General features: G+C 47.9%; 1 protein-coding gene across 2 annotated transcripts; it reads left to right on the top strand.

Annotated features, from left to right (window-relative positions):
- Positions 1-17,151: 17,151 nt before the first annotated feature.
- On the top strand, positions 17,152-25,445 carry TNFSF12 (TNF superfamily member 12). 2 transcript variants are annotated; one of them, XM_065910068.1, is made up of 7 exons: positions 17,152-17,400; positions 17,548-17,595; positions 18,150-18,222; positions 18,871-18,924; positions 19,009-19,044; positions 24,435-24,559; positions 24,727-25,445. In XM_065910068.1, the coding sequence occupies exons 1-7, from the start codon at positions 17,224-17,226 to the stop codon at positions 24,976-24,978; spliced, it is 765 nt and encodes a 254-aa protein (XP_065766140.1). In that variant the 5' UTR covers positions 17,152-17,223; the 3' UTR covers positions 24,979-25,445. The 2 variants fall into 2 exon arrangements, with proteins under 2 accessions (XP_065766140.1, XP_065766138.1); XM_065910066.1 differs by having other exon boundaries at positions 17,545-17,595.
- Positions 25,446-25,657: the final 212 nt, after the last annotated feature.

Raw genomic sequence — 25,657 nt, 5'->3', positions numbered from 1 at the left:
GCGGGTTACCAGGGAAACCAATCAAGTGATTAGAGGGTTGGGCTGTCAATCCCAAACTTCCAGGGACAGGCTAGAGATGGAGTTCAAGCACCAATGGCTGATGATTTAATCAATCATGTCTATGTAAAAAAGTCTCCATAAAACTGCAAAAGGATCAGGTTTATAGAGCTTCTGGGTTCAACGGACAGGTGGAGGGGCTGGGAGGGTGCATGCCCCTTCCTACACACCTTGCTCTGTGCATCTCTTCCATTGGCTGTTCCTGAGTTGTATCCTTTTGTAATAAACTGATAATCTAGTAAGTAAATGGTTCTCTTGAGCTCTGTGAACCTATTTAGCAAATTAATCAGTGATTAATTAACCACTGCTTCATAGCTTGAAGAGGACTGGCTCAGAGGTTAAAGTGTCTGCCTGCAATGCAGGAGACCTGGGTTCGATCCCTGGGTCCAGAAGATCCCCTGGAGAAGGAAACGGCAACCCACTCCAGTATTCTTGCCTGGAGAATCTCATGGATGGAGGAGCCTGGTGGGCTACAGTCCATGGGGTCGCAAAGAGTCGGACACGACTGAGCAACTTCACTTTCACTTTTTCATAGCTGGTTGGTCAGTTGCATGGTATCAACCTAGACTTTCCCTTAGTGTCTCAAGCATATGGGGAGGGGATAGTCTTACAGGACTGAGCCCTTAACCTGTGGGGATCTATGCTATCTCTAGGTAGATGGTGCTGGAATTGGAGTTAAATTGTGGGACACTCAGCTGGTGTCACAGAAATGTCTGACGTGTGGAAAAAGCATACATCTGGTGTCAGAAGTGAAGTGGAGGAGCAGGAGTATTGAGAGCACAGGAGACACACAACAGGAAGTGAGTTTTCCCTTTACACCATCTGTGAAACAACCAACCTGGACACAAAACCAACAATGTCGTGAAAGACAAAACAAGACCAAGAAAACAGTCTCAATAAAAGGAGCCTAAAAAGGCGTAACACGGTGACCTTTGATCCTGGATCAGAAGAAATATTTGCTATAGCACACATTATTGGGATAATCAGGGAAACTTGAATGTAGATTTTGTACTAGATAATGATATTGTGTGTGTGTGTGCACTCAGTCACTCAGTTGTGCCTGATTCTTTGCGACCCCATGGGCGTAGCCTGGCAGGTTCCTCTGTCCAGGGAATTTTCCAGGCAAGAATACTGGAACAGGTTGCCATTTCCTACTCCAGGGGATCTTCCTGACCCAGGGATCGAACCCAAGTCTCTTGAGTCTCTGGCATCTCCTGCATGAGCAGGTGGATTCTTTACCACTGTGCCACATGGGAAGCCCCAGTGGTGTTGTCTGGATATTAAGTATCCAGATTTGATAGTTATATTGTAGTTAAGAAAGAGAAAATCTTTGGGAGTTCCCTAGCCATCCAGTGGTTAGGACTTGGTGCTTTCACTGCCACAGCCTGGAGTTCAAAGCCTAGTCATCTGGGCACTAAAATCCTGCAAGCTGCATGGCACAGCCCCAAAAATAAATAAATAACAAATAAAAGAATTTATTTAAATAAAATCTTTGTTCTTAGGAGATCCAAGCTGAACTATGTAAGGTAAAAGGCTATGATACCTGCTACATACTCTTACATGTGTCAATAAGAATAAGAAGATGAAAGTATATTAATGTATGTATATGAAAAGAAAGGTAAAATAAATGTGGGAAAAAGTTGGTCATTGATGAATACAGGGGGAAGGTCTAACAGTATTCACTCTACTTTTGTTGTTTATTTGCTAAGTTGTGCCTGACTCTTTTATACCCCATGGACTATAGCCTGGCAGCCTCCTCTATCAATGGTTTCCAGGCAAGAATATTGGAGTGAGTTGCCGTTTCCTTCTTCAGGGGTTCTTTCTAAGTGGGATCGAACCCATATCTCCTGCATTGGCGGGTGGATTCTTTACCACTGAGCTAAGAGGGAAGCCCTCATTGTACTGTACTTGAAACTTTTCTGTAGGTTTAAAATTGTCCAAAATAAAGTTTCAGAATAAAAACCTGGACTTCTCTGGTGGTCCAGTGGTGAAGAATCCACCTTCCAAGGCAGGGGACATGGGTTCAATTTCTGGTCAGGGAACTAAGATCCCACACGCTACAGGGCAACTAAGCCCTCGAGCTGCAATGAAGATTCAGGGCAACCAAAAATAAATAAATACTAAAAATAAATCAAAAGCTACAACCAGTTCCAATTTAAAATACTTTGGAGTGAATTCAGTGATCAAGTGTGAAATTTCTGTATCAGCTCAATTTATGATACCAAGTTTGGTTAAAAAATGAATGAACCAACTTAAAGATAGTGCATTTATCTTCTTTAAAATGACTAACGAAGGAAATGAGAAGCCAGAGGTAGAGGCCAAGGAAAGAGGGTTTCAAAATGACAGTAAAACACAAAGACGCTACAAAGAAGTAAGATGTGGGCTAAGGTATATCTGGTGAGGCGAGTAAAAGGGAGTGATCTTCCAGCAATCCCATGACTGGGGGTATACCCTGAGGAAACCATAATTGAAAAGGACAAATAAACCCCAGTGTTCATTGCAACACTATTTACATTAGCTAGGACATGGAAGCAACCTAGATGTCCACCCACAGATGTATAGATAAAGAAGGTGTGGTACGTATATACAATGGAATATTACTCAGCCATAAAAAGGAACACATTTGAGTCAATTCTAATGAGGTGGATAAACCTAGAGGCTATTATATAAAGTGAAGTAAGTCACAAAGAGAAAAACAACTACTGTATATTAACGCATATATGTGGAATCTAGAAAGATGCTACTGATGAACTAGTTGCAGGCCAGTAATGGAGATGAAGATATAGAGAACAGACTTGTGCACACAGTAAGAGAAGGAGAGGGTCGGATGAATTGAGAAAGTAGCATTGAAATATATATATATGACCATATGTAAAATAGGCAACCAGTGGGAATTTGCTCTGTGACACAGGGAACTCAAATCTGGGTGCTCTTTGACAACCTAGAGGGGTGGGACATGTGTATACCTATGGCTGATTCATGTTGATGTATGGCATAAACCAGCGTAACATTGTAAAGCAATTATCCTCCAATTAAAAATAATTTAAAAAAAAAAAGCAGGAGAGGTCTTTGGTGGAGCATCGGTTCAGCTGGCCAATGGGTGGGGGGAGGTGTAGGAGGGAGGGCCAGGAGTTATCAGCGAAGAGATGGTTTTGAATGTCTGGGGAAGGCTGAGGATGGGGAATAGGAGTGGAGGATTTCAGTTGCTTTCTTATTTGATTAAGTTCTGAGCTTACAAATTTTGACCAGAAGTGTGTGGGGTGGTGGATTGGGAGGGTGGTTATGAATAGCTAGTCCTCTCCTAGGCTTGGTACTAATTCATTTCTATTGCTTGGGATTGTTCCAGGTATAGCATCAAAAGTTCCCCCTCCTAGGAACCTTCTCAGTCAGGATCCTTACTCTCCACTCCCAGGCTGCTCCCACCAATAAATATTCACTGGTCACTGCCAGCCCGGGAGGTTAGATTGTATTTATTCATTCAACAAGCTTTTGCTGGTGCTGAAAATATGGTGGCCAGCAAAGCAGACAGCTGCCATCCTTACAGACCATGTGAAATTCCTTCTTTGCGTTGAAGCTGTATTAATAAAACTGGGCCTCTTTAAAAAAGAAAATCTCATTTCCCCTCATCATAATGGTAGAAAATTTGAGAAGAAAAAGCGTAAAAAGACAGAGGAAAAAAAATTACACTGGCAGATTTCCTCTCAGTATTTTTCCTACACATTTCCCAAGTCACTTCCGATCAGTGTCCAAAAAAATGCAAGTTAATTTTAATTTTGGCCGCAAACCAAGAACAAAAAGGTTAAGTGCATTGAATTAATTTTTCAAGCTCAAGTTAAAGGCTCTGAGGGTGATCTGCTGTCTCCAAGGGTCCAAACCTGTTTTTCTCCACTAGCAGGTGTGATCACAGACCTGGCCCAGGTGGGAAATAACTTTCTCTCCTCAGCAAGGCTTCCAGATTTGCAATTTTTCTCTTTTTCCAAAATAAAATGTTGCATTCACTTCATAACGAATCAAGCAGAACAGAGGCGATTACCATTAAAAACAACAGTGCCTCACCCCTGCCCATCCTGTTCCACCCAACCCCACTCCCTCGACCTAGAGGCAACCCTTTTTAATAGTTTCTATTTTTGTTTCTTCTGGAAGTTATTTCCAAAAATCCTAGCTCAAATGCGCATACTTTATTTCTTTATATTCTGATTTCAGTGACTGTTGACGTTCCAATATAAAATATGAGGCATTTAACTCATTTACATTCCCTCTTCCTCTCTTCTTCCCAATGATGACTATCTATATTGTTATTTTGTTTTTATTTTTATTATTATTTTAAATTTAATTCTTTGGCAAGGTCTCACGGCTTGTGGGATCTTAATTCCCCAACCAGGGATTGAACCCTTGGCCCTTGGCAATAAAAACACAGGTCCTAACCACTGGAAAGTGAAAATGTTAGTCCCTGACTCTTTGCGACCCCATGAACTGCAGCCTGCCAGGTTCCTCTGTCCATGGAATTCTCTAGGCAAGAATACTGGAGTAGGTAGCCATTCCCCTCTCCAAGGGATCTTCCTGACCGAGGGATTGAACCGAGGTGCCCTGTCTTGGCCTTCCCTCATAGCTCAGTTGGTAAAGAATCCGCCTGCGATGCAGGAGACCCCGGTTTGATTCCTGGGTTGGGAAGATCCACAGGCGAAGGGATAGGCTACCCACTCCAGTATTCTTGGGCTTAGCTGGTAAAGAATCCACTTGCAACGTGGGAGACCTAGGTTCAATCCTTGGGTTGGGAGAATCACCTGGAGAAGGGAAAGGCTACCCACTCCAGTATTCTGGCCTAGAGAATTCCATGTACTAAGGCCATGGGGTCAGAGAGTCTCAGACATGACTTGTTGTAGCCACTCGATCTGGGAAACAAACTCACTCAGAAGGACAATGCAGATAGTGGAGTGCAGTTTATTACACCGGCAGGCCCAAGGCAGAATCTCCTCTTAGCCAAGGACCCCGACCAGTTTTTGTGAAAACCTTATATACCTTAAGTGTACTTGCTCAAACCCACCTCCCCAAATTCCTTGAAACTAGTCTGAACAAAAGAAAAGAAAGATACAATCAATAGAGAAAAAAAAAAAAAGATACAATCAAAGTTAACCTGTGATTCATATGCCTTAAGTCTAGGTAGTTAACAGTGGACAATTATCAATAGGCCTATGGTCATACCCCAATAAGTATAATAGAATTTATGATTCTATTCGGTTACACAGATAATTAGGGTATTCTTTTAGGCAACAGAGAGTCTAGCTACGAGCCCTGGGGCTGTTCCATCCAGGGGGCCTGGTTTTCCAGCTGGTATGTTGTTTCCATAGATACTGGACATATAGCTCAAAGTTCACAGTCCGACCCAAGATGGAGTCCTGCTTTCAAGATGGAGCCTATTCTGTCTGTTTCCTCCTTCATTCCCCCCTCTTGATGCTCTTAACAAAGTATGAGCATCATTAATAGGGATATATTGCATCTTGACTCTCCGACCTCCAAATTGGGAGAACGACATCAACCTTCGGGTTACAAAGTTCATAATACATTGTAAAATAAAGGGTCCACAAAGAAGAACTATCAAGGTAACTGTAACAATGGTAAATATAGTTTTCCACCAATCACCCTTCACCCAAGATAGGACTGAAGTTCAAAAAAGAAGATTATCATCAGACATAACTTTTACCTGACCTTTCATGTCGTCTAGGGTGGCTGATATATAGCCAGATATATCAGGAATATATACACAACATTCAACTTTAATTGTAGCACAGGTCCCTCTTTGTACTGAAACTATGGCTAGTCTCAAGATGATACCAGCAAGTCCTTGTAGCAGCAGTTGATTGGAGAGCTTCATCTCTTTTTCTTCTTTAAGATGATCTTGGATTCACGGGGATCAGTGGGGTCCTTTAGTGTAGTCCACTTGGCATCCTTCAGGTCTGCGTGGTATGCGCTCTTCACCCTCGTGTGGTGAATCCAGAGAGTGACACCTGCAACTTTAATGCGAGAGGTGGATACAATCTAGGAGGTCCAGCTGAGGTGGAATTCTGGGGGCATTGACCTGAGGTCTCCACTGCTGGGACTGGAGCCTGCTGAAACGGCGGCTCTACGAACTCAGGGAGAGCTGGTGGAAGAGCAGTGGCTGCTGCAGGAACTTCACCTGGCCCTGGATGGGGCATTAAGGCAGCCTCCGGGCCTGGTGGAGCACTGCCAGGTCCCAGAGGGAGAAGGGGGATCAGCGTGTCTCCACCTGCCGGTGAAGCCGGCACAGCTTCGGAGCACAGCCGAACCAAAACACCACGAGGTCCAAGACTGTTTTCCCCTTAACTTTTAAAGTCCATTTTGCCTTGGTGGGCTTGATGAGGTGGGGATGAAAATACAGATGGGTTAAATATCCCACGTCCCAGGCCGTCTCCGGAAAAGCCAATTCGTACTCACTTATGTATCCCCCTCCTTCTAGCCTGACAATTCCGAGGGGGTCAAGAATTTCATAGCAGATGGGACACCTCCTTGGGGAGGGCAGAATATGAGCACACAAAAACCAAGTTTCTTCTCCTAAAAATCCTCTGGGAATTGCTTGGCATAATTTTCCCCAAGACGGCGTGGACACCACCTCCTAAATGACCTTCACAAATTTCCTTCCGAAGTCCTAACACGCTCATCAACCTGTGTACCAAGCAATCGTTGCCACCTGCCTATTCCAGGCTCCTGTGGGTCTGTGCCCCTTCTAGGGGCACAGGGGGGTGATCAGGCCCCCTCCTCCACCCTCCCGGGTGGGTTCCTCCTCACCTGAGCGCTCAGTTCCCCTGCTGCCGTCCACTACCTGCTAACGTGAAAGGTCCGGGCATTGAGAAGCAGAATCCTTCCAGAAGGGCGAGGTGCCTTCCCCCGTCTAGAAGATTCAAGCCGCAAGGCCTCGGAGTAGTCCCAAATGGGACTTGTCTCCTCAGAGTGAGGAGTTTCCCGGCCCATGCACCAAATGTTGTAGCCACACGTTCTGGGAATCAAACTTACTCAGAAGGACAATGCAGACAGTGGAGTGCAGTTTATTACACCGGCGGGCCCAAGGCAGTCTCCTCTTAGCCAAGGACCTGACCAGTTTCTCTGAAAACCTTATATACACTAAGTGTACGTGCCCAAACCCACCTCCCCAAATTCCCTGAAACTAGTCTGAACAAAGGAAAAGAAAGATACAATCAAAGTTAACCCGAGATTCATATGCCTTAAGCCTAGGTAGTTAACAGAGGACAATTATCAATAGGCCTGTGGTCATTCCCCAATAAGCATAATAGAATTTATGATTCTATTCGGTTACACAGATAATTAGGGTATTCTTTTAGGCAACAGAGAGTCTAGCTACGAGCCCTGGGGCTGTTCCATCCAGGGGGCCTGGTTTTCCAGCTGGTATGTCATTTCTATAGATACTGGGCATATAGCTCAAAGTCCACAGTCCGACCCAAGATGGAGTCCTGCTTTCAAGATGGAGCCTGTTCTCTTTCGTCCTTCAGACTGATAGACTTCCACCTTCACCTTCACCTTCACTTCCTGTGTTGCAGGCAGATTCTTTACCATCTGAGCCATGAGGGAAGAAGCCCCCTAACTACTAGACCACTAAGGATTTCCCTATTTTTCCTTTCAAATAAATTATTATATTTTGGTTCCATCTCTTCCTCGGTGTCTCTAGTGAGAGGCCAATTTATAACTCCTCTTTCTCTCCACACTTCCACATGCAAACTTTTTCTCAGCCTTTCACTTACATAGTCAAGATTTTGAGTATTTACAATTTTTCCAGCCATCAAAACAAAGTCTTCCAGATCTTTCTATGTTGATTCTAAAGTTTGAGGTCTAATGAACAGTACTTGTGAATACTGGGCACACTCAGGCCAAACAATGGGCAGGATTATATTTTCTATTCTTTGCCTTCAATTCTACAACCCACGGAATGTTTCAAGCATATGGTCAATTAAATTAAATTAATACTATGTCATTTAAACACCATCATGTCATATTTTATCTTGCCTATCGTTTAATCAAGAATTTCTTTTTCAGTTTTGGGCTTTTCCTAGAGATTCTGATGACTTTTCTTTCTTCTTGTACTTCTTACATATATCATATTTTTTCCCCCAAGTGATTATTCATACCATTTATTCAGTTCAAGCTGCATTTGCCTCTTTCTCCAATTAGAACCCATTACTCCTTAAGTTTTCTCCACAGTCATCATCCTGGCATCTTCATCCACTGATCTTTGGGCTTAGATCCACTGTTTCCTGTGTCTTATTTTGTCTTCTTTTTGGTTCACTACCACATTTCCTCGTATACACCCTCAACTTTCTAGGAGTGTAGAAGCCAACTCTGTATTTCAAAACAAGCCTTTATCTGTTTGACTAGATATAGAATTCTAGATAGAAATTCATTTCTCTCAAAATTGTGCAGGCAGTTCTCCATTTAATCTCCTTGGATTCAGTGTTATTGATGCAAAGTTTGTAGCCATTTTCACCCTTGTTTCTTTAGAGATGAATAGTTTTTCTCTTTAGAAATGTTTATCATCTTCCCTTATTCCCGATATTCTGAAACTTCATGAGGACGTATCTAGATACAGATGATTTTTCATTCATTATCTTGAGCACACAATAAACCCTTTCATAATGGAGACATTAGTTTTAGTCTTGAAGTTATCTCTTATTCTTTTCTAAGATATTTTTCCTTCCCTTCAATTTATTCATTATTATCTTCTGGAGTTCCTAATAGCTGTATGATCCTTCTGGATTTGTCTTCTGTGTTTGCTGTCTTTTCTCTTTGATTTCCATTTTTCACTCTTTTGCTCTCTATAATTTTTCAAGTTTTATTTGTTTATTTTTGGCTGTCCTGGAATTTCATTGCTGAGTGCAAGCTTTCTCTAGTTGCAGCGAGCAGGGGCTACTCTAGCTACGGCATTCAGGTTTCTCATTGTGGTGGCTTCTCTTGTTGTGGCTCATAGGCTCTAGGGCTCGTAGGGTTCAGTAGTTGCAGCGCATGGGCTTAGTGGCCCCCCAGCATGCGGAGTCTTCCCAGACCAGGGAGAACCTGTGTCCCCTGTGGACCACTGGACCACCGTGCTCTATTATTTTTAGAAAAATACCCCCCCCCCACAACTCTATGTTTTAATCCTTCTACTGAACATTTCACTTTTGCAACCACATTTTTAGTCCCTGCAAAATAATTCTTGTTCTCTGTTTCTCTTTCATATAGCATCCTGTTCTAATTTTATGGATATTTTGTCTTCTTGAATCTCTAAGTATATTAGATCTTTCTCTCTTTCTCTTTGTACTCTGGATTATCTCTGTTCTCTTGTGTTACTTTTTTTATTTTTTGCTTATTTTGGTCTTTCTTTGCGTGTAGATTCTTCTTATACGCATGGTGATCATTGGTAATACGTGATAAAGAACCACCTAGGTATCCTCAGTGATGGCATCACCGACTCGATGGACATGAGCTTGAGCAAGTTCCGGGAGTTGGTGATGGACAGGAAAGCCTGGCATGCTGCAGTCCATGGGGTCTCAAAGAGTCAGACACAACTGAGCGACAGAAATGAGGTATCCTCAATTATATTGTTTCTTCTCTACATTTCTCCCTGGTGGAAATTTGACCTAGAAATTCTTTGTGAATCAAGATAGGATATATCAACTGAAAGGTTTCAATTGGGATAGGGAGTCAACTGTCAGTTTATTTTTCCAAGAGACTTTTGCCCAGGAAGATGAATGTTCCAAATTAACTTTACTGCTTATTCCAGGAACTTCCGGTAAGACCCATTAGCTCTTCAATAGAAGGCATCAACTGATGGAGGAAACAGACAGAGCTGGACTCCATCTTAGGCCAGGCTGCGAACAACAGGCTACACGCATGGTCACCCTCCCAGTGCACTCTGAACTTTGTGCCTGGTGTTTATAGAAATGGCAAACCAATGGAAAACCAGACTCCCGGATAAAAGAGCCTCAGGACTTGGACTTGGATACCCTGTTGCCTAAAAGAATATGCTAATTATCTCTGTAACAGAACAAAGTGGTAAATTCCGTTATGTTTATCGGGGATATGACCACAGGCCTATTGATAAATATCTACTGTTTATCTAGTCTTGTGACACATGAATCATGGGTTAACTTTGATCGTATCTCTCGTTTACCTTGTCCAGACTAGTTTCAAGGAATCTGGGGAGGTGGGTTTGAGCAAGTACACTTAGGGTATATAAGGTTTTCACAAAAACTGGTCGGGGTCCTTGGCTAAGAGGAGATTCTGCCTTGGGCCCACCGGTGTAATAAACTGCACTCCACTGTCTGCATTGTCCTTCTGAGTGAGTTTGTTTCCCAGAACGTGTGGCTACAACATTTGGTGCATGGGCTGGGAAACTCCTTACTTTGAGGAGGCAAGCCCCGTTTGGGACTACTCCCAGGCCTTGTGGCTTGAATCTTCAAGCGGGGGGAAGGCACCTCACCCTTCTGAAAGGATTCTGCTTCTCAATGCCTGGACCTTTCACGTTAGCAGGTAGTGGACTGCAGCAAGGAAATTGAGGGCTCAGGTGAGGAGGAACATACCTGACAGGGTGGAAGAGGGTGCCTGATCACCCCCCTGGGAGGGACTAGAAGGAGCGGGGACCCACAGGAGCCTGGAATAGGCAGGCGGTGATTGCTTGGCACACAGGTCAACGAGCATGCTAGGGCTTAGGAAGGGGATTTGCAAAGGTCATTTAGGAGGTGTGTCCACGCCGTCTCAGGGAAAATTATCACCAGCAATCACCAGGGGATTTTTAGGATAGGAAACTGGTCCTTGTATGCTCGTATTTTGCCCTCCCCCAGGAGGTGTCCTGTCTGCTGTGAAAATCTTGACCCCCTCCAAATTGTCAGGCTAGAAGGAAGGGGATACATAAGTGAGTATGAATTGGCTTTTCCGGAGATGGCCTGGGACATGGAATATTTAATCCATCTATGTTTTCATCCACACCTGATCAAGCCCACCAAGGCAGAATGGACTTTAAGGGAGAAACAGCTTGGACCACGTGGTGTTCTGGTTTGGCCTTGCTGACCAGCAGGTGAAGACATGCCGATCCCCTTTCTCCCTCTGGGATCTGGCAGGATTTGGACGAAGATTACCTGTCCTTCCCCCATACTGGATGATGATGATGCGCCCGCCGGCCCAGTGCTCCACCAGGACCGGAGGCTGCCTTAATGCCCCATCCAGGGCCAGGTGAAGTTCCTGCAGCAGCCGCTGCTCCTCCGCCAGCGCTCCTGGAGGTCGTAGAGCCGCCACCTTGGCGGGCTCCAATCCCGGTGGCAAAAGCCTCTGGCCAACACTTCCAGGATCCGGTTCCAGCCGAACTGCCCAAGCTATATCCGCCTCTCCGAGTGAGTACTGACAGGAAGGGGAGGGAGACGTTGGAATTAAGCAGAGACTGCGATCTGCCAGAGAGCTGGAGGGAACGAAAGAGGACAGACAAGAGATTTGCAATGCTAGCTGCTGCTCCGGGAAAGTCTATCTCGGGCCCTCTGGAAAACCTCCTCTGCCCCAGGGACAGGACAGTCCTTCAACCAGTCCCAACGGAGACCCCGGGCCCCGTCACAGCCAAACCAGTGTGCCCGATGCTGAGGTTTTGGCCACTGGAAGAATGAGTGCCCTAAGGCAAGGAAGGAAGAGGAAGCTCCTGCAGTTGTGGGGCTTGCTGACTTGGAAATTAAATAGGGCTGCTGGGGCTCAGAGATATCAGGTCCCCGAGAGCCCTTAAAAATGGGGAACCAAAAAAAAGTGGGGGACCAAAACATTGACTTCATGGTGGATACAGGAGCAGAACTGTCGGTAGTAACAAAACCTGTGGCACCACTGTCCAAAAAGACTACCGCTGTAACTGGGGTATCGGGAGAAGAGATGATTAAATTGTTTTGCCAGCCCAGAAAATGTCAGATGGGGGGGCACCAAGTGATTCATGAATTCCTCTACATTCCTGAGTGCCCAGTACCCCTGTTGGGAAGAGACTTGCTCTTCAAACTAGGAGCACAAGTGACTTTCTCCCCTGAGGCGAGGCCCACCTTCCAGATGGGCACTATGACTTATTTGCTCTCTCTCTCAATACCCCCACAAGATGAGTGGAGGTTGCATGAGCCTCGGAAGGAAGAACCGGGTGGGCAAGAAGAGCATGAGAGAGAGCTAACTCAATTATTCCCTGAAGTCTGGGCGGAAGACAACCGCCACCCGCCACCCCCCACCCCCGCCCCAGACTGGCTAAACATCACGCCCCAGTGATAATAGAACTCAAACCAGGCACCATCCCGGTTAGAAAGCGCCAGTACTCACTACCGATAGAGGCCTGGACCGGCATACTGCCCCACATCAATAGATTGAAATAAGCGGGCATTCTAGGAGAGTGCCAGTCAGCTTGGAATACGCCAATCCTGCCAGTCAAAAAGGAAAGAGGACAGGACTATAGGCCTGTACAAGATCTCAGGCTAGTCAGCCAGGCTACTGTGACTTCACACCCCACTGTTCCAAACCCCTATACCTTACTTAGCTTCCTCCTGCCGAGGACTAAAGTTTACACTTGCCTAGATCTCAAGGATGCCTTCTGTATACGCCTCACCCCAGCATCACAGCCCATCTTTGCCTTTGAATGCGAAGATCCAGTCGGGGGTACCAAACAACAGCTCACCTGGACCCCCCACAAGGGTGTAAGAACTCCCCAGCCATCTTTGGGGAAGCCTTGGCTTCTGACCTGGACTCATTCCATCCAGAAGAGTATGGATGTTGGCTCCTACAATACGGGGATGACCTGCTGCTGGCTGCCGAGACCAAGGAAAAAGATTGGGAAGAGACAAAAGCACTGCTCCTGCTGTTGATGGAAGCAGGTTACTGGGTGTTGAAGAAGAAGGCACAGATCTGCAAGGAGGTGGTAAGGTATCTGGGGTTTGTTTTAAGGAAGGACAAGTTTCCACACCCTAGTTGAGTCCTATATACTGATGGCACTAGCCTGATAAAACAAGGACAATGACTGTCAGGTTAGCCAAAGCGGAAGGGGCCATCATGACTAAAAACGGATGGTGGGAATTGCCAAGTGGCAAATTATTGGTACTGGAGGAGCTGGCACACACTCTGGTAAGCCAAACACACCAAGCGACCCACCTAGGCCATGCTGCCTGCTCACAGGTTAATGCTGCCTCTCACATATTCAGACAAAAACCTCCGGGTATTCAGCTGAAAGGCACGCTGCCCCTTGAACACCTGGGAGTGGGCTTCACTGAAATGAAACCTCACCGACACTACCATTACCTGCTGGTCATGGTATGTATGTTCTCGAGATGGGTAAAAGCTTTTCCTACCTGGACTGAAAGACCATCAGAAGTAGCCTGGTGCCTGTTTAGGGAAATAGTTCCCAGGTTTGGGTTCCCTCCCAGCATTGGATCAGACAATGGCCCGGCTTTTGTAGCTGATTTAGTATAACAAGTAAGCAAAACTTTAAACATCAAATGGAAACTGCACACTACATATAGACCCAGAGTTCTGAGATGGTGGAATGAACCAACCGCACACTTAAAGAGGCTCTCCAAGTGGATCAGAGAGACTGACTGCTCCTGGGTGGACTTGCTTCCGAGGGCTCTGCTCAGACTCAGGATGACCCCACAGACCCAAGGCTATTCTCCATAAGAAATTGTGTATGGGAGTCCCCATCCCATAATAAAACAGGTGTCAACAAATTTGCCTCAGGTAAGGGGGGGATAGGATTTCGCAGCAGATGGAACTGGGTAAGGTAATAAATTGGGTAACTTAAGTTTGTACAAGAAAGGGTGCTGTTCCCCTTTGGGGAACAGATTCATGAGTTTACGCTTGGTGACCAAGTATGGGTCAAAGATCGGAAACTTGATTTACTAGCCCCTGGGTGGAAGGGCCCTTATACTGTTATTCTAACTACCCCTACTGCAGTTAAAGTTGCAGGTATTGCCCTTTGGATCCATCATATGAGGGTGAAGAGAGCATACCACGCAGATCCAGAAAACGCTGAGTGGACTGCAGAGAGGGACCCCGCTGACCCTCGAGAGACTAAGACCATCCTTAAGAAGAAGGAAAAGAAGATCCCTGATGAGTCCCTTGAGGATGAAGCCGCATAATCAACTCCTGCTGCTTGGTCTCATCAACGTGCACATTCCTACGCCAACTTCCACAATAGCTCCAACTGTTGGGTATGTGGGGCTATGCCTCTGTCTATGACGGATGGACTTCCCTGGTGGCTGTCACCGCTCCACCAAGGAGATTTTAAACCACTCTGCTCTTTTCTGGGACACAATCATAATCTCTCCCTGCTTTCTGGGTGTAAGCCAGACCTACAGTCAATAGACTCGGGTCATAGGGTTATATTTGATATAAATGCCAGTGTAACAAAAGCCTAACCTACAACAAGCCCCAGTAAATCTATCTTATTTACATGCTAGGTGGACAAGACCTGTGTTTCAATGGTATGAGTATATTGTTGCCTTATTCATACCCTCTATAGGGACAACAGATATTATGATTAAAGTAGAGGCCTTGATTAATTTCACAAAACAGGCCCTCCTAGATAGAACAAAAGCCATCCAAGCCTTAAATGAAGAGCAGATCCAAATGAGAAAAGTGGTAATTCAAAATAGAATGGGTTTGGACACACAGCTGCTCAAGGAGGGACCTGTGCTATAATTAAGGTTGAATGTTGTGTATGCATTCCTTATCTAGTAATGTATCACTGCTTTAGATGACATGAAAAACCAGGTAAAAGCAATGTCAAGTGAAAACATTCCTTTCTGGACTTCGGTCCTATCTTGGGTGAAGGGCGATTGACGGAAAACTATATTTACCATTGTTATAGTAGCCTTGATATTTCTGCTTTGTGGACCCTGAATTTTACAATGTATTATGAACTTTGTAACCCGAAGGTTGATGTCATTCTCCCAAACTGGCGATCAGAGAGCCAGGGTGAAATATATCCTTTTAAATGATGCTCAAAATATGAGTTAAGAGCATCAAGAGGGGGGAATGAAGGAGGAAACAGACAGAGGTGGACTCCATCTTAGGCCAGGCTGCGAACAACAGGCTACACGTATGGTCACCCTCCCAGTGGACTCTGAACTTTGTGCCAGGTGTCTATAGAAATGGCAAACCAATGGAAAACCAGACCCCCGGATAAAAGAGCCTCAGGACTTGGACTTGAACTCTCAGTTGCCTAAAAGAATATGCTAATTATCTCTGTAACAGAACAAAGTGGTAAATAAATATCCACTGTTTATCTAGTCTTGTGACACATGAATCATGGGTTAACTTTGATCTTATCTCTTTTTTACCTTGTCCAGGCTAGTTTCAAGGAATTTGGGGAGGTGGGCTTGAGTAAGTACACTTAGGGTATATAAGATTTTCACAAAAACTGGTCGGGGTCCTGGGCTAAGAGGATACTCTGCCTTGGGCCCACCGGTGTAATAAACTGCACTCCACTATCTGCATTGTCCTTCTGAGTGAGTTTGTTTCCCGGAATGTGTGGCTACAACATTGACAGGTTGCATCCTAGACTATTTGAATCCCTCACCTGAAAACCCTCATTTTTCTGGTGTTCATTCTAAATTATTATATCATAACCCTTCCCAACCCTAACTAACCCCTGTTCCTACCCTAGCATGCAAAGACCTGCTTTAAACCAGATTTCAAAGTCTTAAGAAATGTTGTGGCCTTACTTATCTCCCTCTGAAGTGTTGTCAGACTGTCAAGGGATAAGTAATAAACTTGGCTTCAGGTGGTCCAGGGTTAAGACTTAACAAACTGGAGGTCCAGTGGTTGACTCCACACTCCCAACGGAAGGGGCATGGGTTCCATCCCAGGTCAGGGAGCTAAGATCCTGCAGGCTGCACGGCAGGCAAGGCGTGAAAAAGAAAAAAATTCCACCAAGTAAATTTGAAGATCTAATTGACTTTATTCAACATTCACAAAGCAGGGATCAGAAGACATCCCATTTAACAAGCAGACAGGCCCTCCAATGAAACAAATGGATCTTTTATAGAGACAAGGTGTTTATCAGCAAAAGAAAAGAAAGAATTGTTTCAGGCAAGGTGACCTGGTCACCTTTCCTTTGGGGCAAGGAAGGGCAGGGATCTTATCCAGCAGACTACCTCCTCACTAGAGTGGATCAGGGAAATTCCAGACTAATTGGTTTAAATCTCTGCTCCTAGGAGGGGCTGAAACTTCAATTAGCTTAGGTGTTGTGTTTTGGTTTTGCTAAAGGTGGCTCCGCACAAGTGACTCCATCTGGGGTCGACTTAAAGCGACCTCCGTGAGCTCCTTGTAGCTCCTCCCTGAGCCCAGGTAACCCCTATTATTTGCATAAGTGGCTCGTGTGTTTTCAGAGAAGTGCATTTGGGGAACACACTTGGGGTGGGGGTTGGGGGGGCGCTGTTCCCGGCGCACAGTTTTAGAAGCTTGCTCTCCTCAGGTGCAGGATCCTGGGGTTTAAATCAACTACCAACTGATTTGCTAAAAGAAGTGGAAACCCAGCCTGCATTAATGCCAGACCTCAGCTCTTCTCGTTAGTTGCAGGAAGAGGATGCCTTTAGGTGCGGCTGCTAAAATCCGAATGTGCCTTGGCCTCTAACTGTGTTGACTGAGGGAATAAGACCAGCCACATGTGGCCTTGTCACCTTGGCCTGGAGGCCTAATTTAGTAATCTCGCTCGGGCAGGACTAGACCTGCCGCAGTTGCGGCGGTGTCCCCGCCCCGCCACCCGCACCCAGGCCGCGTGGAGTTTCTGCTGTTTCGACCCTCGCTCCCTCTCTCCCGCCGGCCGGCCGCCCGCGTGGAAAAAACTCAGCCGCACACCCCAACTCTCCCGCTGCACACTCACACACACATCGCCCCGCTTTTCCGCGCTCGGGAGGTGCGTGCCCCCCTGCCGGGACCCGCTCTGGGCTCTGCAAGCCGAGCGGCGCGCGCCCCGCTCCTTGCACTGCGCTCGGCCCAGCTCGGAGTTTAACCACAAACAGTGTCCGGTTTCCTGTCCTCATCGGCCCCCCCACCCCCCGCTCCCGCCCCGTTTCCCTGGCCCCTCCCTTTCCCCCGCCCGATCCGCCCGCCGGCTCCTCCTCCCCCTATCCCTAGGGTCCCGGGATGGGGGGCCGGTGAGGCATGCACAGCCCCCGCCCCATGGCCACCCGTCGGAGCCAGAGCCGGAGGGAGCGCCGGGGGGAGCCGGGCACCGCCCTGCTGGCCCCGCTCGTGCTGGGCCTGGGCCTGGTGCTGGCCTGCCTCGGCCTCCTGCTGGCCGTGGTCAGCCTGGGGAGCCGGGCATCGCTGTTTGCCCAGGTGAGGCCCGGCTGCACACCCCTCCCTGGGACTGTGCCTAACATCTGATGGGGCTGGTGGGCAGGGGGGAAAAGGGGCCAGGAAGGTGGGTGGAGGGTGAGATGTCAGGTGGAGAAGGACAAGGTAACGCTGCCTCCTTCCCAGCAGGAGCCTTCCCAGAGGGACCTGGTGGCAGAGGAAGACCCGGACCCGCTGGTGAGTGGGGGGTGGTGCTGGCGACATGGTTGCTGAGCATGGGAAGTGTGTAGCCTGCTTGTGCCAGCCATGTGTGTGGGGTGTGTGTGCATCAGCCCTCTCCTGCCTGGGTACATGAGAGTGTGACAACTGTGTGTAAGGGGTTTGTGCCCCCTTGGTGTCACCCAAGTATGAAGTGTTTATTAGCTGTGGGGGACGTGGAAGTGTGAGATGCAGGAGCCTGCTATGGAAGAGGGATGCTGGCTGTGTGTGCAGGGTGTGTACTCATTGTGCACACTAACTGGGTGTGGGCGTGTGTGTGATGTACCAATTGCTGGTTGAGAGGAGAGGACTAGGGGGATGTGGCCGGTCTTGGGGAGAGGGGTGAGGGCTGAGCCCTGACCCCAAGAACCTACCTCCCGGTGGCCTCGGTCGCTCTTGGCTGAGGGATTCCGTCCTCTTGCTCGCTGGGCCTCTCGTGACAGGCCTCCTGTCGGGCCCCCTGCCGGTCTTAGTTTGTGTCTCCTGGAGTCCCTGGTGAGATCCTGGTTTAGCGCTGCCCTTAACGCCCTTAGGACCTGAACCCCCAGCCTGAGGAAAGCCAGGATGCTGTTCCTTTCCTGAAACTGGTTCGGCCTCGCAGAAATGGTGAGCAGCCCTTTATCCCAGCCTTAGGAATCACAATATCATGGTGGCTTCTGGACTCACTGTCGGTTTTGTTCATCATAACAGCCCTGTGAAGCAGCAGAGCAAAATCCATTATCCTTGCTTATGGGTAGAGAAACTGAGGCACAGAGAGTAAAAGGGGGGTTCAGAGTCACAGAGACTCAAACCTAGAATTCTGAGCTTCCCTCTGAAGCTCCTTCCATTGCATAGACCTGCTTCTCACTCAGACCCCACCCTGAATATGAAGACGGGTGGCCAGGAGTTAGGAGAGCTCCTGAGGTCCTGATGAAGACAAGGTAGGGGAATCAGAGGCCCGAGCCCCCAAAAGCAAAGACTTGTGACTGGGGTGACCCTGTGATCATGTATCCAGGCTTGCAGGCTTACACCTGTGGGCTCAATGTGATGATTAATAATCCCCTCTTGCACTCAGAAGCATCCCATTTTGGATGATAAATTATCAGTGGCTATACCTGTGGAGGAAGATAAGTCCTGAGGTTTTGAGACCAGGAGACTAAACAAGAATAAGGGTGTCAGGGTACTGGGGGGAACGGGGCTGAAAGAGTAGCTCCTGGCCACCCACACCCCAGACACGGGGACTGCTTTGCCCATCTGTCTTTCCTTGATCCTCAGCATCTAAAGGCCGGAAACCACGGGCGTGCAGAGCAGTTGCAGCCCACTATGAAGGTGGGTGATGGGGAGCCATGCCCGGGGAGAAGGGGTGGCTGAGGCACAGGGCAGGGCTCACCACCCCTTTCCTGTGTCTTACAGTTCACCCACAGCCAGGACAAGACGGAGCACAGGCAGGTGAGACCCCGCCTCCGCTCCCCAAGCTCTTCTCTTACCCTCACAGCCCTGGCCTTCTGGACAAGGGACCCCCTCCCAAACCTTGACTTCCCACCCCCATCTCCACCTTCAACATAAGAACTCCAAAAGCCAGTTCAAGAAAATGCTTAGGGCTCACTTCTCTTAGCTCCCAAAACTGGACTTTCTCTGTGACTCAGACATGGGACCCCAGGGAGACCCCTTCCCCTTTCAGAGACCAGGCATATCCCCCCACCAAACCACCTTCAGCCCTCGCTCATCTCCAAGAAGCATCTTTGATCCCCCCCCCCCTTCTTTCCCCTCCATATTCCAAGAGTTTTCATGCTCTGATCATTTTTCTCTAAATATTTCCAGTCTCTGATCTTTTCCATCCCCACCCCACCCCCACCCCCACCTCAGCACCATGACCTCAGAACCTCAAACTCAGTCTCCAGCTCCTTCCCCATTCTAGACTTTCCCCACCCCTACTGTGTCCCACCTGTGTTGCCAAGTTCAGCCTCCTTAAGCCTGTCTCTCATTCTTCTATTGCTTTTCTGCTTGACTTCCAGCCTCTCCACGCTCTGGTCTTAACCTCTTTTCCTGGCACATCTTTATGCCCTCTCGACACTTGTTGGCTGACACCCCCTCCCCACCAATGTACTTCTTCTGGACTTTGGACATACTGTTCGTTCACCTGGAATTCCCTTCCATGTGATAGGCCAGGAGGCAAGACACGAGAGTGACTTAGTCTAGGGTTGGCAGCTGAGATGGAGAGAAGTAAATGGATTCAGTTTGAAGAGAAGAACTTGCTGGAGCAGGATAAGGGAGGGTGGGGGAAGGAATGACTTCTAGATTTTTAAGTTGGGCATCTTTGAGAATAATGATGTCTTTTATTAAAGTGGTGTCAACCAGGAAGGAAATAGGTTGGGGGGCATGTAAATGAATAATTGAATTTGAGAGCTAATAATAACTAAGTGGATAAATAATAATAAACAAGTGAGTTTCACAGATAGTTAGCTGGACTTGGTGAGTGGCTCAGGCCTGGGCAGAGTGTGTAGAGTCAGGAGTCATCACCAGATGGATGGTATTTAAAGCTACAGGACTGGATGAGACACCCTTGAGGAAAGGGGGCCCCACAAGGAAAGCCCTGAGGCTCTTGGAGCAGAGTAGGAGAATACAGCAGAGACTGAGAAGCAGCCAGAGAGAGGGGAAGAAACCCAGGGAGGGCAGTGTCCTGGAGTCTCAGAGAAGACATAGTTTCAAGAAGGAGGATGTGGCTGTCTATGTTGAATGCAGCTGAGTGGTCACATGAGATGAGAACAGAGAAATGACTGCTGCATTTAGTAACATTCAAAGTCAACTGGTGACCTTGACAAGGGTGGTGTCTGGTGTGGTTAGGTTGGAAGCCAGTGTGGACTGGGTTAAGGGAAAATCGGAAATAGGAATCAGAGACAGTGACAACCCTCTCCAGAAGTTTCTCTGTAACAGGAGCAGAGAAATGGGCCAGGAGGTAGAGAAGGATGTGAATCCAGGAAAAGTTCAGTCCTTAAGCAATACTGCCTGAATCATAGCTAATACCTATTCAGTGTTTGAAGTGAAGTGAAGTTGCTCAGTCGTGTCTGACTCTTTGTGACCCCATGGACTGTAGCCTACCGGGCTCCTCCGTCCATGGGATCTTCCAGGCAAGAGTACTGGAGTGGGTTGCCATTTCCTTCCCCAGAGGATCTTCCCGTCCCAGGGATCGAACCCGGGTCTCCCGCATTGTGGGCAGACACTTTACCGTTTGAGCCACCACGGAATCAGTGTTTAATCTCACCTAATCCTTGAAAGGGGGCCTCCCTGGTGGCTCAGAGGTTAAAGCGTCTGCCTGCAACGCGGGAGACCTAGGTTCGATCCCTGGGTTGGGAAGAACCCCTGGAGAAGGAAATGGCAACCCAATCCAGTATTCTTACCTGGAGAATCCCATGGACGGAGGAGCCTGGTAGGCTACAGTCCATGGGGTCGCAAAGAGTTGGATACGACTGAGCACTCACTCACTCACTCACTCAATCCTTGAAAGAGTCCTAAAAGGAAGATAATCCAGGCATCTTCTTTTCACAGATAGAGATGACGGTAACCTGTCCAGGTCATGATGATGCTAAGAGGTGGGGCCAGGATTTGAATCCAGCTAGCTGTGCTTGTGTTCCAGACATTATGTGAGAGGCAATTGCCAGTGCAGGGGTGGGGGAACCTGCAGGCAACATCCAAGAAGGTGGGAGGGGGTGGACTCCAGAAGGAAGAAAGGGACGGGACGTGTCATCTCATCACCATAAGAGGGTCAGTGGTGACCATGAGAACAAGTCGGTTTGTGGTCTGGGTGGGAGGACATAAGGTAGCCCTTACCTGATGACTTCGGGGTCCTCTGGAGATCGAGGGAGATGGGCAGGAGGGACGGTGAAAAGCAAGTCTAGTAGGGAAAAAGGATGATTGCCGGGCAGTAAAGAATGAAATTTAGTGATACCATGGTCTCAGGCACACCATGCCCTTAGCCACAACAAGCTCAAACTAGTTCCCTAGCCAGGAATGCCCTTTCTCCTTCTTCCCCCTACTCTTCATGCCTCAGGCCAGCCTTCCTCCCTTCTGTCTGGACCATTATTTCAGCAGTTACCCAAACATTTACTCATTTGTTGACTCGGCACACATGAGTTGAGATGCTACTGTTTGTATGGACCCAGCTAGGTGCCCACACTGAGTAATATCCAGACCTATTTGCAAGGAACTGCTGTCTAGGAGAGGAGGCAAGCATATAAATTTATAAATTACAATGTGATATGACAAGAATAATAATGAAAGTAGCAAGAGACACATGGCCAGCAGAGGAAGACAACTTTACAATGGAGTCAGGGACTCTTCCCCAAGGAGGCATGGGCTCTTATCCAAGTGTGAGTATAAGATGGACAGAGGGGCAGGGCCACTTGTACAAAAGCCCAGAATTTGCCAAGAGTCTGATGAGGCTGGAGGACGGGGAGCAAGTGGCTCGATGTGGTTAAGGAGACAGATCCAGAAAAGCAGGATGGGGTGAGGCTGGAGAAGCATATAGAGCCAGGTGACAGTTGGAGTCTGGAGGTTATTCTGAAGTCAAATCAGGAAGAGAGTCTCACGTCTGCATTTGAGAAACATCATTCTATGCCTCTGTGTAGTGTGGTGAGTAAACTGGAGCAGGCAGTTTACTCCTGGTGGAAACAGGGAGCCTAAAGAGGAAGGAGCCTGAAAAGAGCCCCAGTGAGAAATGGCTGAGTCCACACACACAGGGGAGGGAGACAACTACCTAGGTGGCAGGCTTGCTAGGAACTGGTGATCAGTGGATAAAGCTAGTGAAGGAGAGAGAGGCTTGGGTGCTTGATAAGAGGCAGAACCAGGAGCCCAATGTGGAATGCAGACAGTCAAGCAAATTTGGGGTTGGGAGGGCAGGCTCAGTTTTGGTCTAGGTGAGTTTGAAGTGGGGAGCATGGGGAGGTTACTCTAATGGCAGGCAGGTAGCAGTGTCAGGAGGGGCAGGCACAGGCAGAGCTGGAGACTCAGATTGGAGTCTTGCGAAATAAAAGCCAAGGCAACCCATAGGTAGGGATGAAAATGCCCTGTGAGCATTATGTTCTGGAGAAAGGAACCAGGACAGCGCCCTGGGGCAGGCAGAGGACAGGGTTGCCAGGAAGGAAGCTTCCCAGGCTACTGAGATGAGGTGCAGGTAGCCCTGGAGAGCAGCCTGTGGACCCAAACAAGAGACAGCTGTCTCTACAGCCTCTTCGTCCCCTCTGTCTTCTTCCCACCAGCACGTGCTCAGTGTCTGCTCAGAGCAGGCCCAGCTGCAGGGCCTGGGGTGCAGTAACCAGACCAATCCCCCTGCTCCTTGGGGGAGGCAGACCCCAAACTATCACAGAAGGAAATAAAGATGATTTCTGTCCTTGGTGACTGCTGTGAGAGAGATGCGGTGAGTGGAGGAGAGTTTAATGGAGACTAGCTATTAATATTTCAGACTGGGAGGCCTGGGGAGGTCACTCAGAGTGACCAGACTGACTGAAGGGAGGGAGGAATCCCCGGGGGAGGGAAAAGCAGTAAAAACTCTGTGGAAACAGAGAGCTTGGTGCCTGGCAGGAACAGAAAGTGGGCCTGAGGGCCTGGAGTCTTGTGACTTGGAGGAATGTGTGAGATTAGATCTGAGAGGTAAACAGGGGTGCTCATGGAGGACTGGGAAGTCATTTGAGACCCTGCTTAGTGATTTGATTATTTGTCTTCTTTACAGTTTGCAATTACCTTTACTCTAGTTTTGTTGTTGTTAACGGCTTTATTGAGATATAATTCACATACTATATAATTCCCCTTTTTAAAATGTACAGTTAAGCTTTTAGTATAGTCACAGAATTGTATGACCATCACTACAGTAATTTGAGAGTTTTCATTACCTCAAAAAGAAACCGTGTACACTTCACCCACCACACTGTATTTCTCTCTGATCCCCTCCAGCCCTAAGCAACCGCTAATCTACTTTTTGTCTCTATGTATTTATTTGGAAATTTCTTTTTTTTTTTTTTAATTTGGAAATTTCATGTGCATGCGTGTTCAGTCGCTTAGTCATGTCTGACTCTTTGCGACCCCATGGACTGTAGCCCTCCAGGCTCCTCTGTCCATGAGATTCTCGAGGCAAGAATACTAGAGTGGGTTGCCATTTCCAACTCCAGGGGATCTTCCAGACCCAGGGATCGAACCCCCATCTCTTGTGTCTCCTTCATGGGCATGCAGATTCTTTACCACTGTGCCACCTGGACATTCATAGAACATGTGATCCTTTGTGACTAGCTTCTTTCACTTAGCATAACGTTTTCAAGTTTCCTCCACATTGTAGCATGCATTAGTACTCCATGTCTTTTTATGGCTGAATAATATCCCATTGTATGGATTTAATTTTCCTTATCCATTCATTAATGGATGGAGATTTGGGTACCATTTTATTATTTTTAATTTTTTGTTTTTATTTTTTTCCTTTTGATCATTTTTAATTTTAATAACCCAAGTAATATATGATTCAAGTAACGCATCCATACCTTCTCCAAGTAAAAGAGCAAATGGTGCAGACACAACCTATAAAAGCCCCCATGCTTCTTGAGTCCTACTCCTCTCTCCAGAAGCAGCTGGTGAGAACTTGCTGTCTATCATTCTAGTCCTCTATGTTGGGTTTCTTCACCTAACTTCCTATCACACTCCCAGCTCCTGAGGCCGTGGCTCCTCCCTTGCCCCCGGCCTCCTAGATATCTTCTGGGTAAAGTGGGCCCAAAGGTTTATAAATTCAGTGACTCACTGGCCTGTGTGAGAAAGTTCTTTAGAGGGATTTCCCCCTGTCTCTGAACACCCACATTCAGGTGTGGACGGGACGGTGAGTGGCTGGGAGGAGGCCAAAATCAACAGCTCCAACCCCCTGCGCTATGACTGCCAGACAGGGCAATTTATGGTCACCCTGGCTGGGCTCTACTACCTGTACTGTCAGGTAAGCCCCACCTGACTCCACGGGTAAAGCCGGAACTGAAGGAGGAGGGTTGGGCTTCGAGGTTGGGGGCAAGTTAAAGGTGGGGAGGGGGAGCGTGGGGTTTGGGCTGAGAGGACACCTGAGATGAAGCAGAGGGTCTGGACTCCGCCCCTCCCCCGCCCCCCCAGGTGCACTTTGATGAGGGGAAGGCTGTCTACCTGAAGCTGGACTTGCTGGTGGATGACACGCTGGCCCTGCGCTGCCTGGAGGAATTCTCGGCCACTGCGGCCAGTTCCCCGGGGCCCCAGCTCCGTCTCTGCCAGGTGTCAGGGCTCTTGCGCCTTCGGCGAGGGTCCTCCCTGCGGATCCGCACCCTCCCCCAGACCCAACTCAAGGCTGCCCCCTTCCTCACCTACTTTGGACTTTTCCAAGTTCACTGAAGGGCCCCGATCTCCAGTGGCTTGTCCCCACGGCCGCTCTCTGAGCACCCCTGTCCCCTCTGCCCCACCCTGAGCTGCTCCTCCCCCAGGTTGCCAGGGCTCACGTGATGTCCACGCCACACAAGTATTCCCAGCCTCTCTGACAGCTCTCCCCACCTCCAGCTCTCCACCCCACTAGCTCCCAACCCCATTTATCTCCTGACTCCCCAGCCCTGGTGCAGCCCCCCAGGACACTGTGTTTACTGCACTCTGGGTGATGATGGGTCCTCCACACCCCCTCTTCAGGCACTAAGAGGGGCCGGATGCCAGAGAGACTGGGACTAGGCCAGGAGTTCCCGAATGTGAGGGGTCAGAGACCAGGACAGGCTCCTCCCCTGATAATTCCCTGTGGATTTTTAAAACAGATATTATTTTTATTATTATTGTGACTAAATGTTGATAAGTGGATATTAAAGAGAATAAGTCATGGTTGCTCTCTTTATTGGGGCTTAGAGGATATCCTCAGGGTAGCTGAGGGCCATTGGAAGAGGGGGTCTGGGAGGTGGGGGGTGGGGGGAGACGGTCACCTGGAATTCCAGGACGACATCCAGGCTTGGGCATGGACACCTACGTGCCTTGAAGTCCCAGGCAGGAGAAAAGAGTCAAAAGGCAAACTGCCAGGAAGAAAAAAAAAATCAAT

The sequence above is a fragment of the Muntiacus reevesi genome, chromosome 18 (assembly GCF_963930625.1).
Source record: "Muntiacus reevesi chromosome 18, mMunRee1.1, whole genome shotgun sequence".
NCBI classification, from domain to species: Eukaryota; Metazoa; Chordata; class Mammalia; order Artiodactyla; family Cervidae; genus Muntiacus; species Muntiacus reevesi.
Note: the sequence above shows the minus strand (reverse complement) of the source record. Positions and strands in the feature narration are given on the sequence as shown.

Coding starts and splice junctions, on each gene's coding strand:
- TNFSF12 (XM_065910066.1), top strand. CDS start 17,224: ATGCACAGCCCCCGCCCCATGGCCACCCGTCGGAGCCAGAGCCGGAGG. Junction 18,925..19,008: donor AGTTGCAGCCCACTATGAAG/GTGGGTGATGGG, acceptor TGTGTCTTACAG/TTCACCCACAGCCAGGACAA. Junction 19,045..24,434: donor ACAAGACGGAGCACAGGCAG/GTGAGACCCCGC, acceptor ACCCACATTCAG/GTGTGGACGGGACGGTGAGT.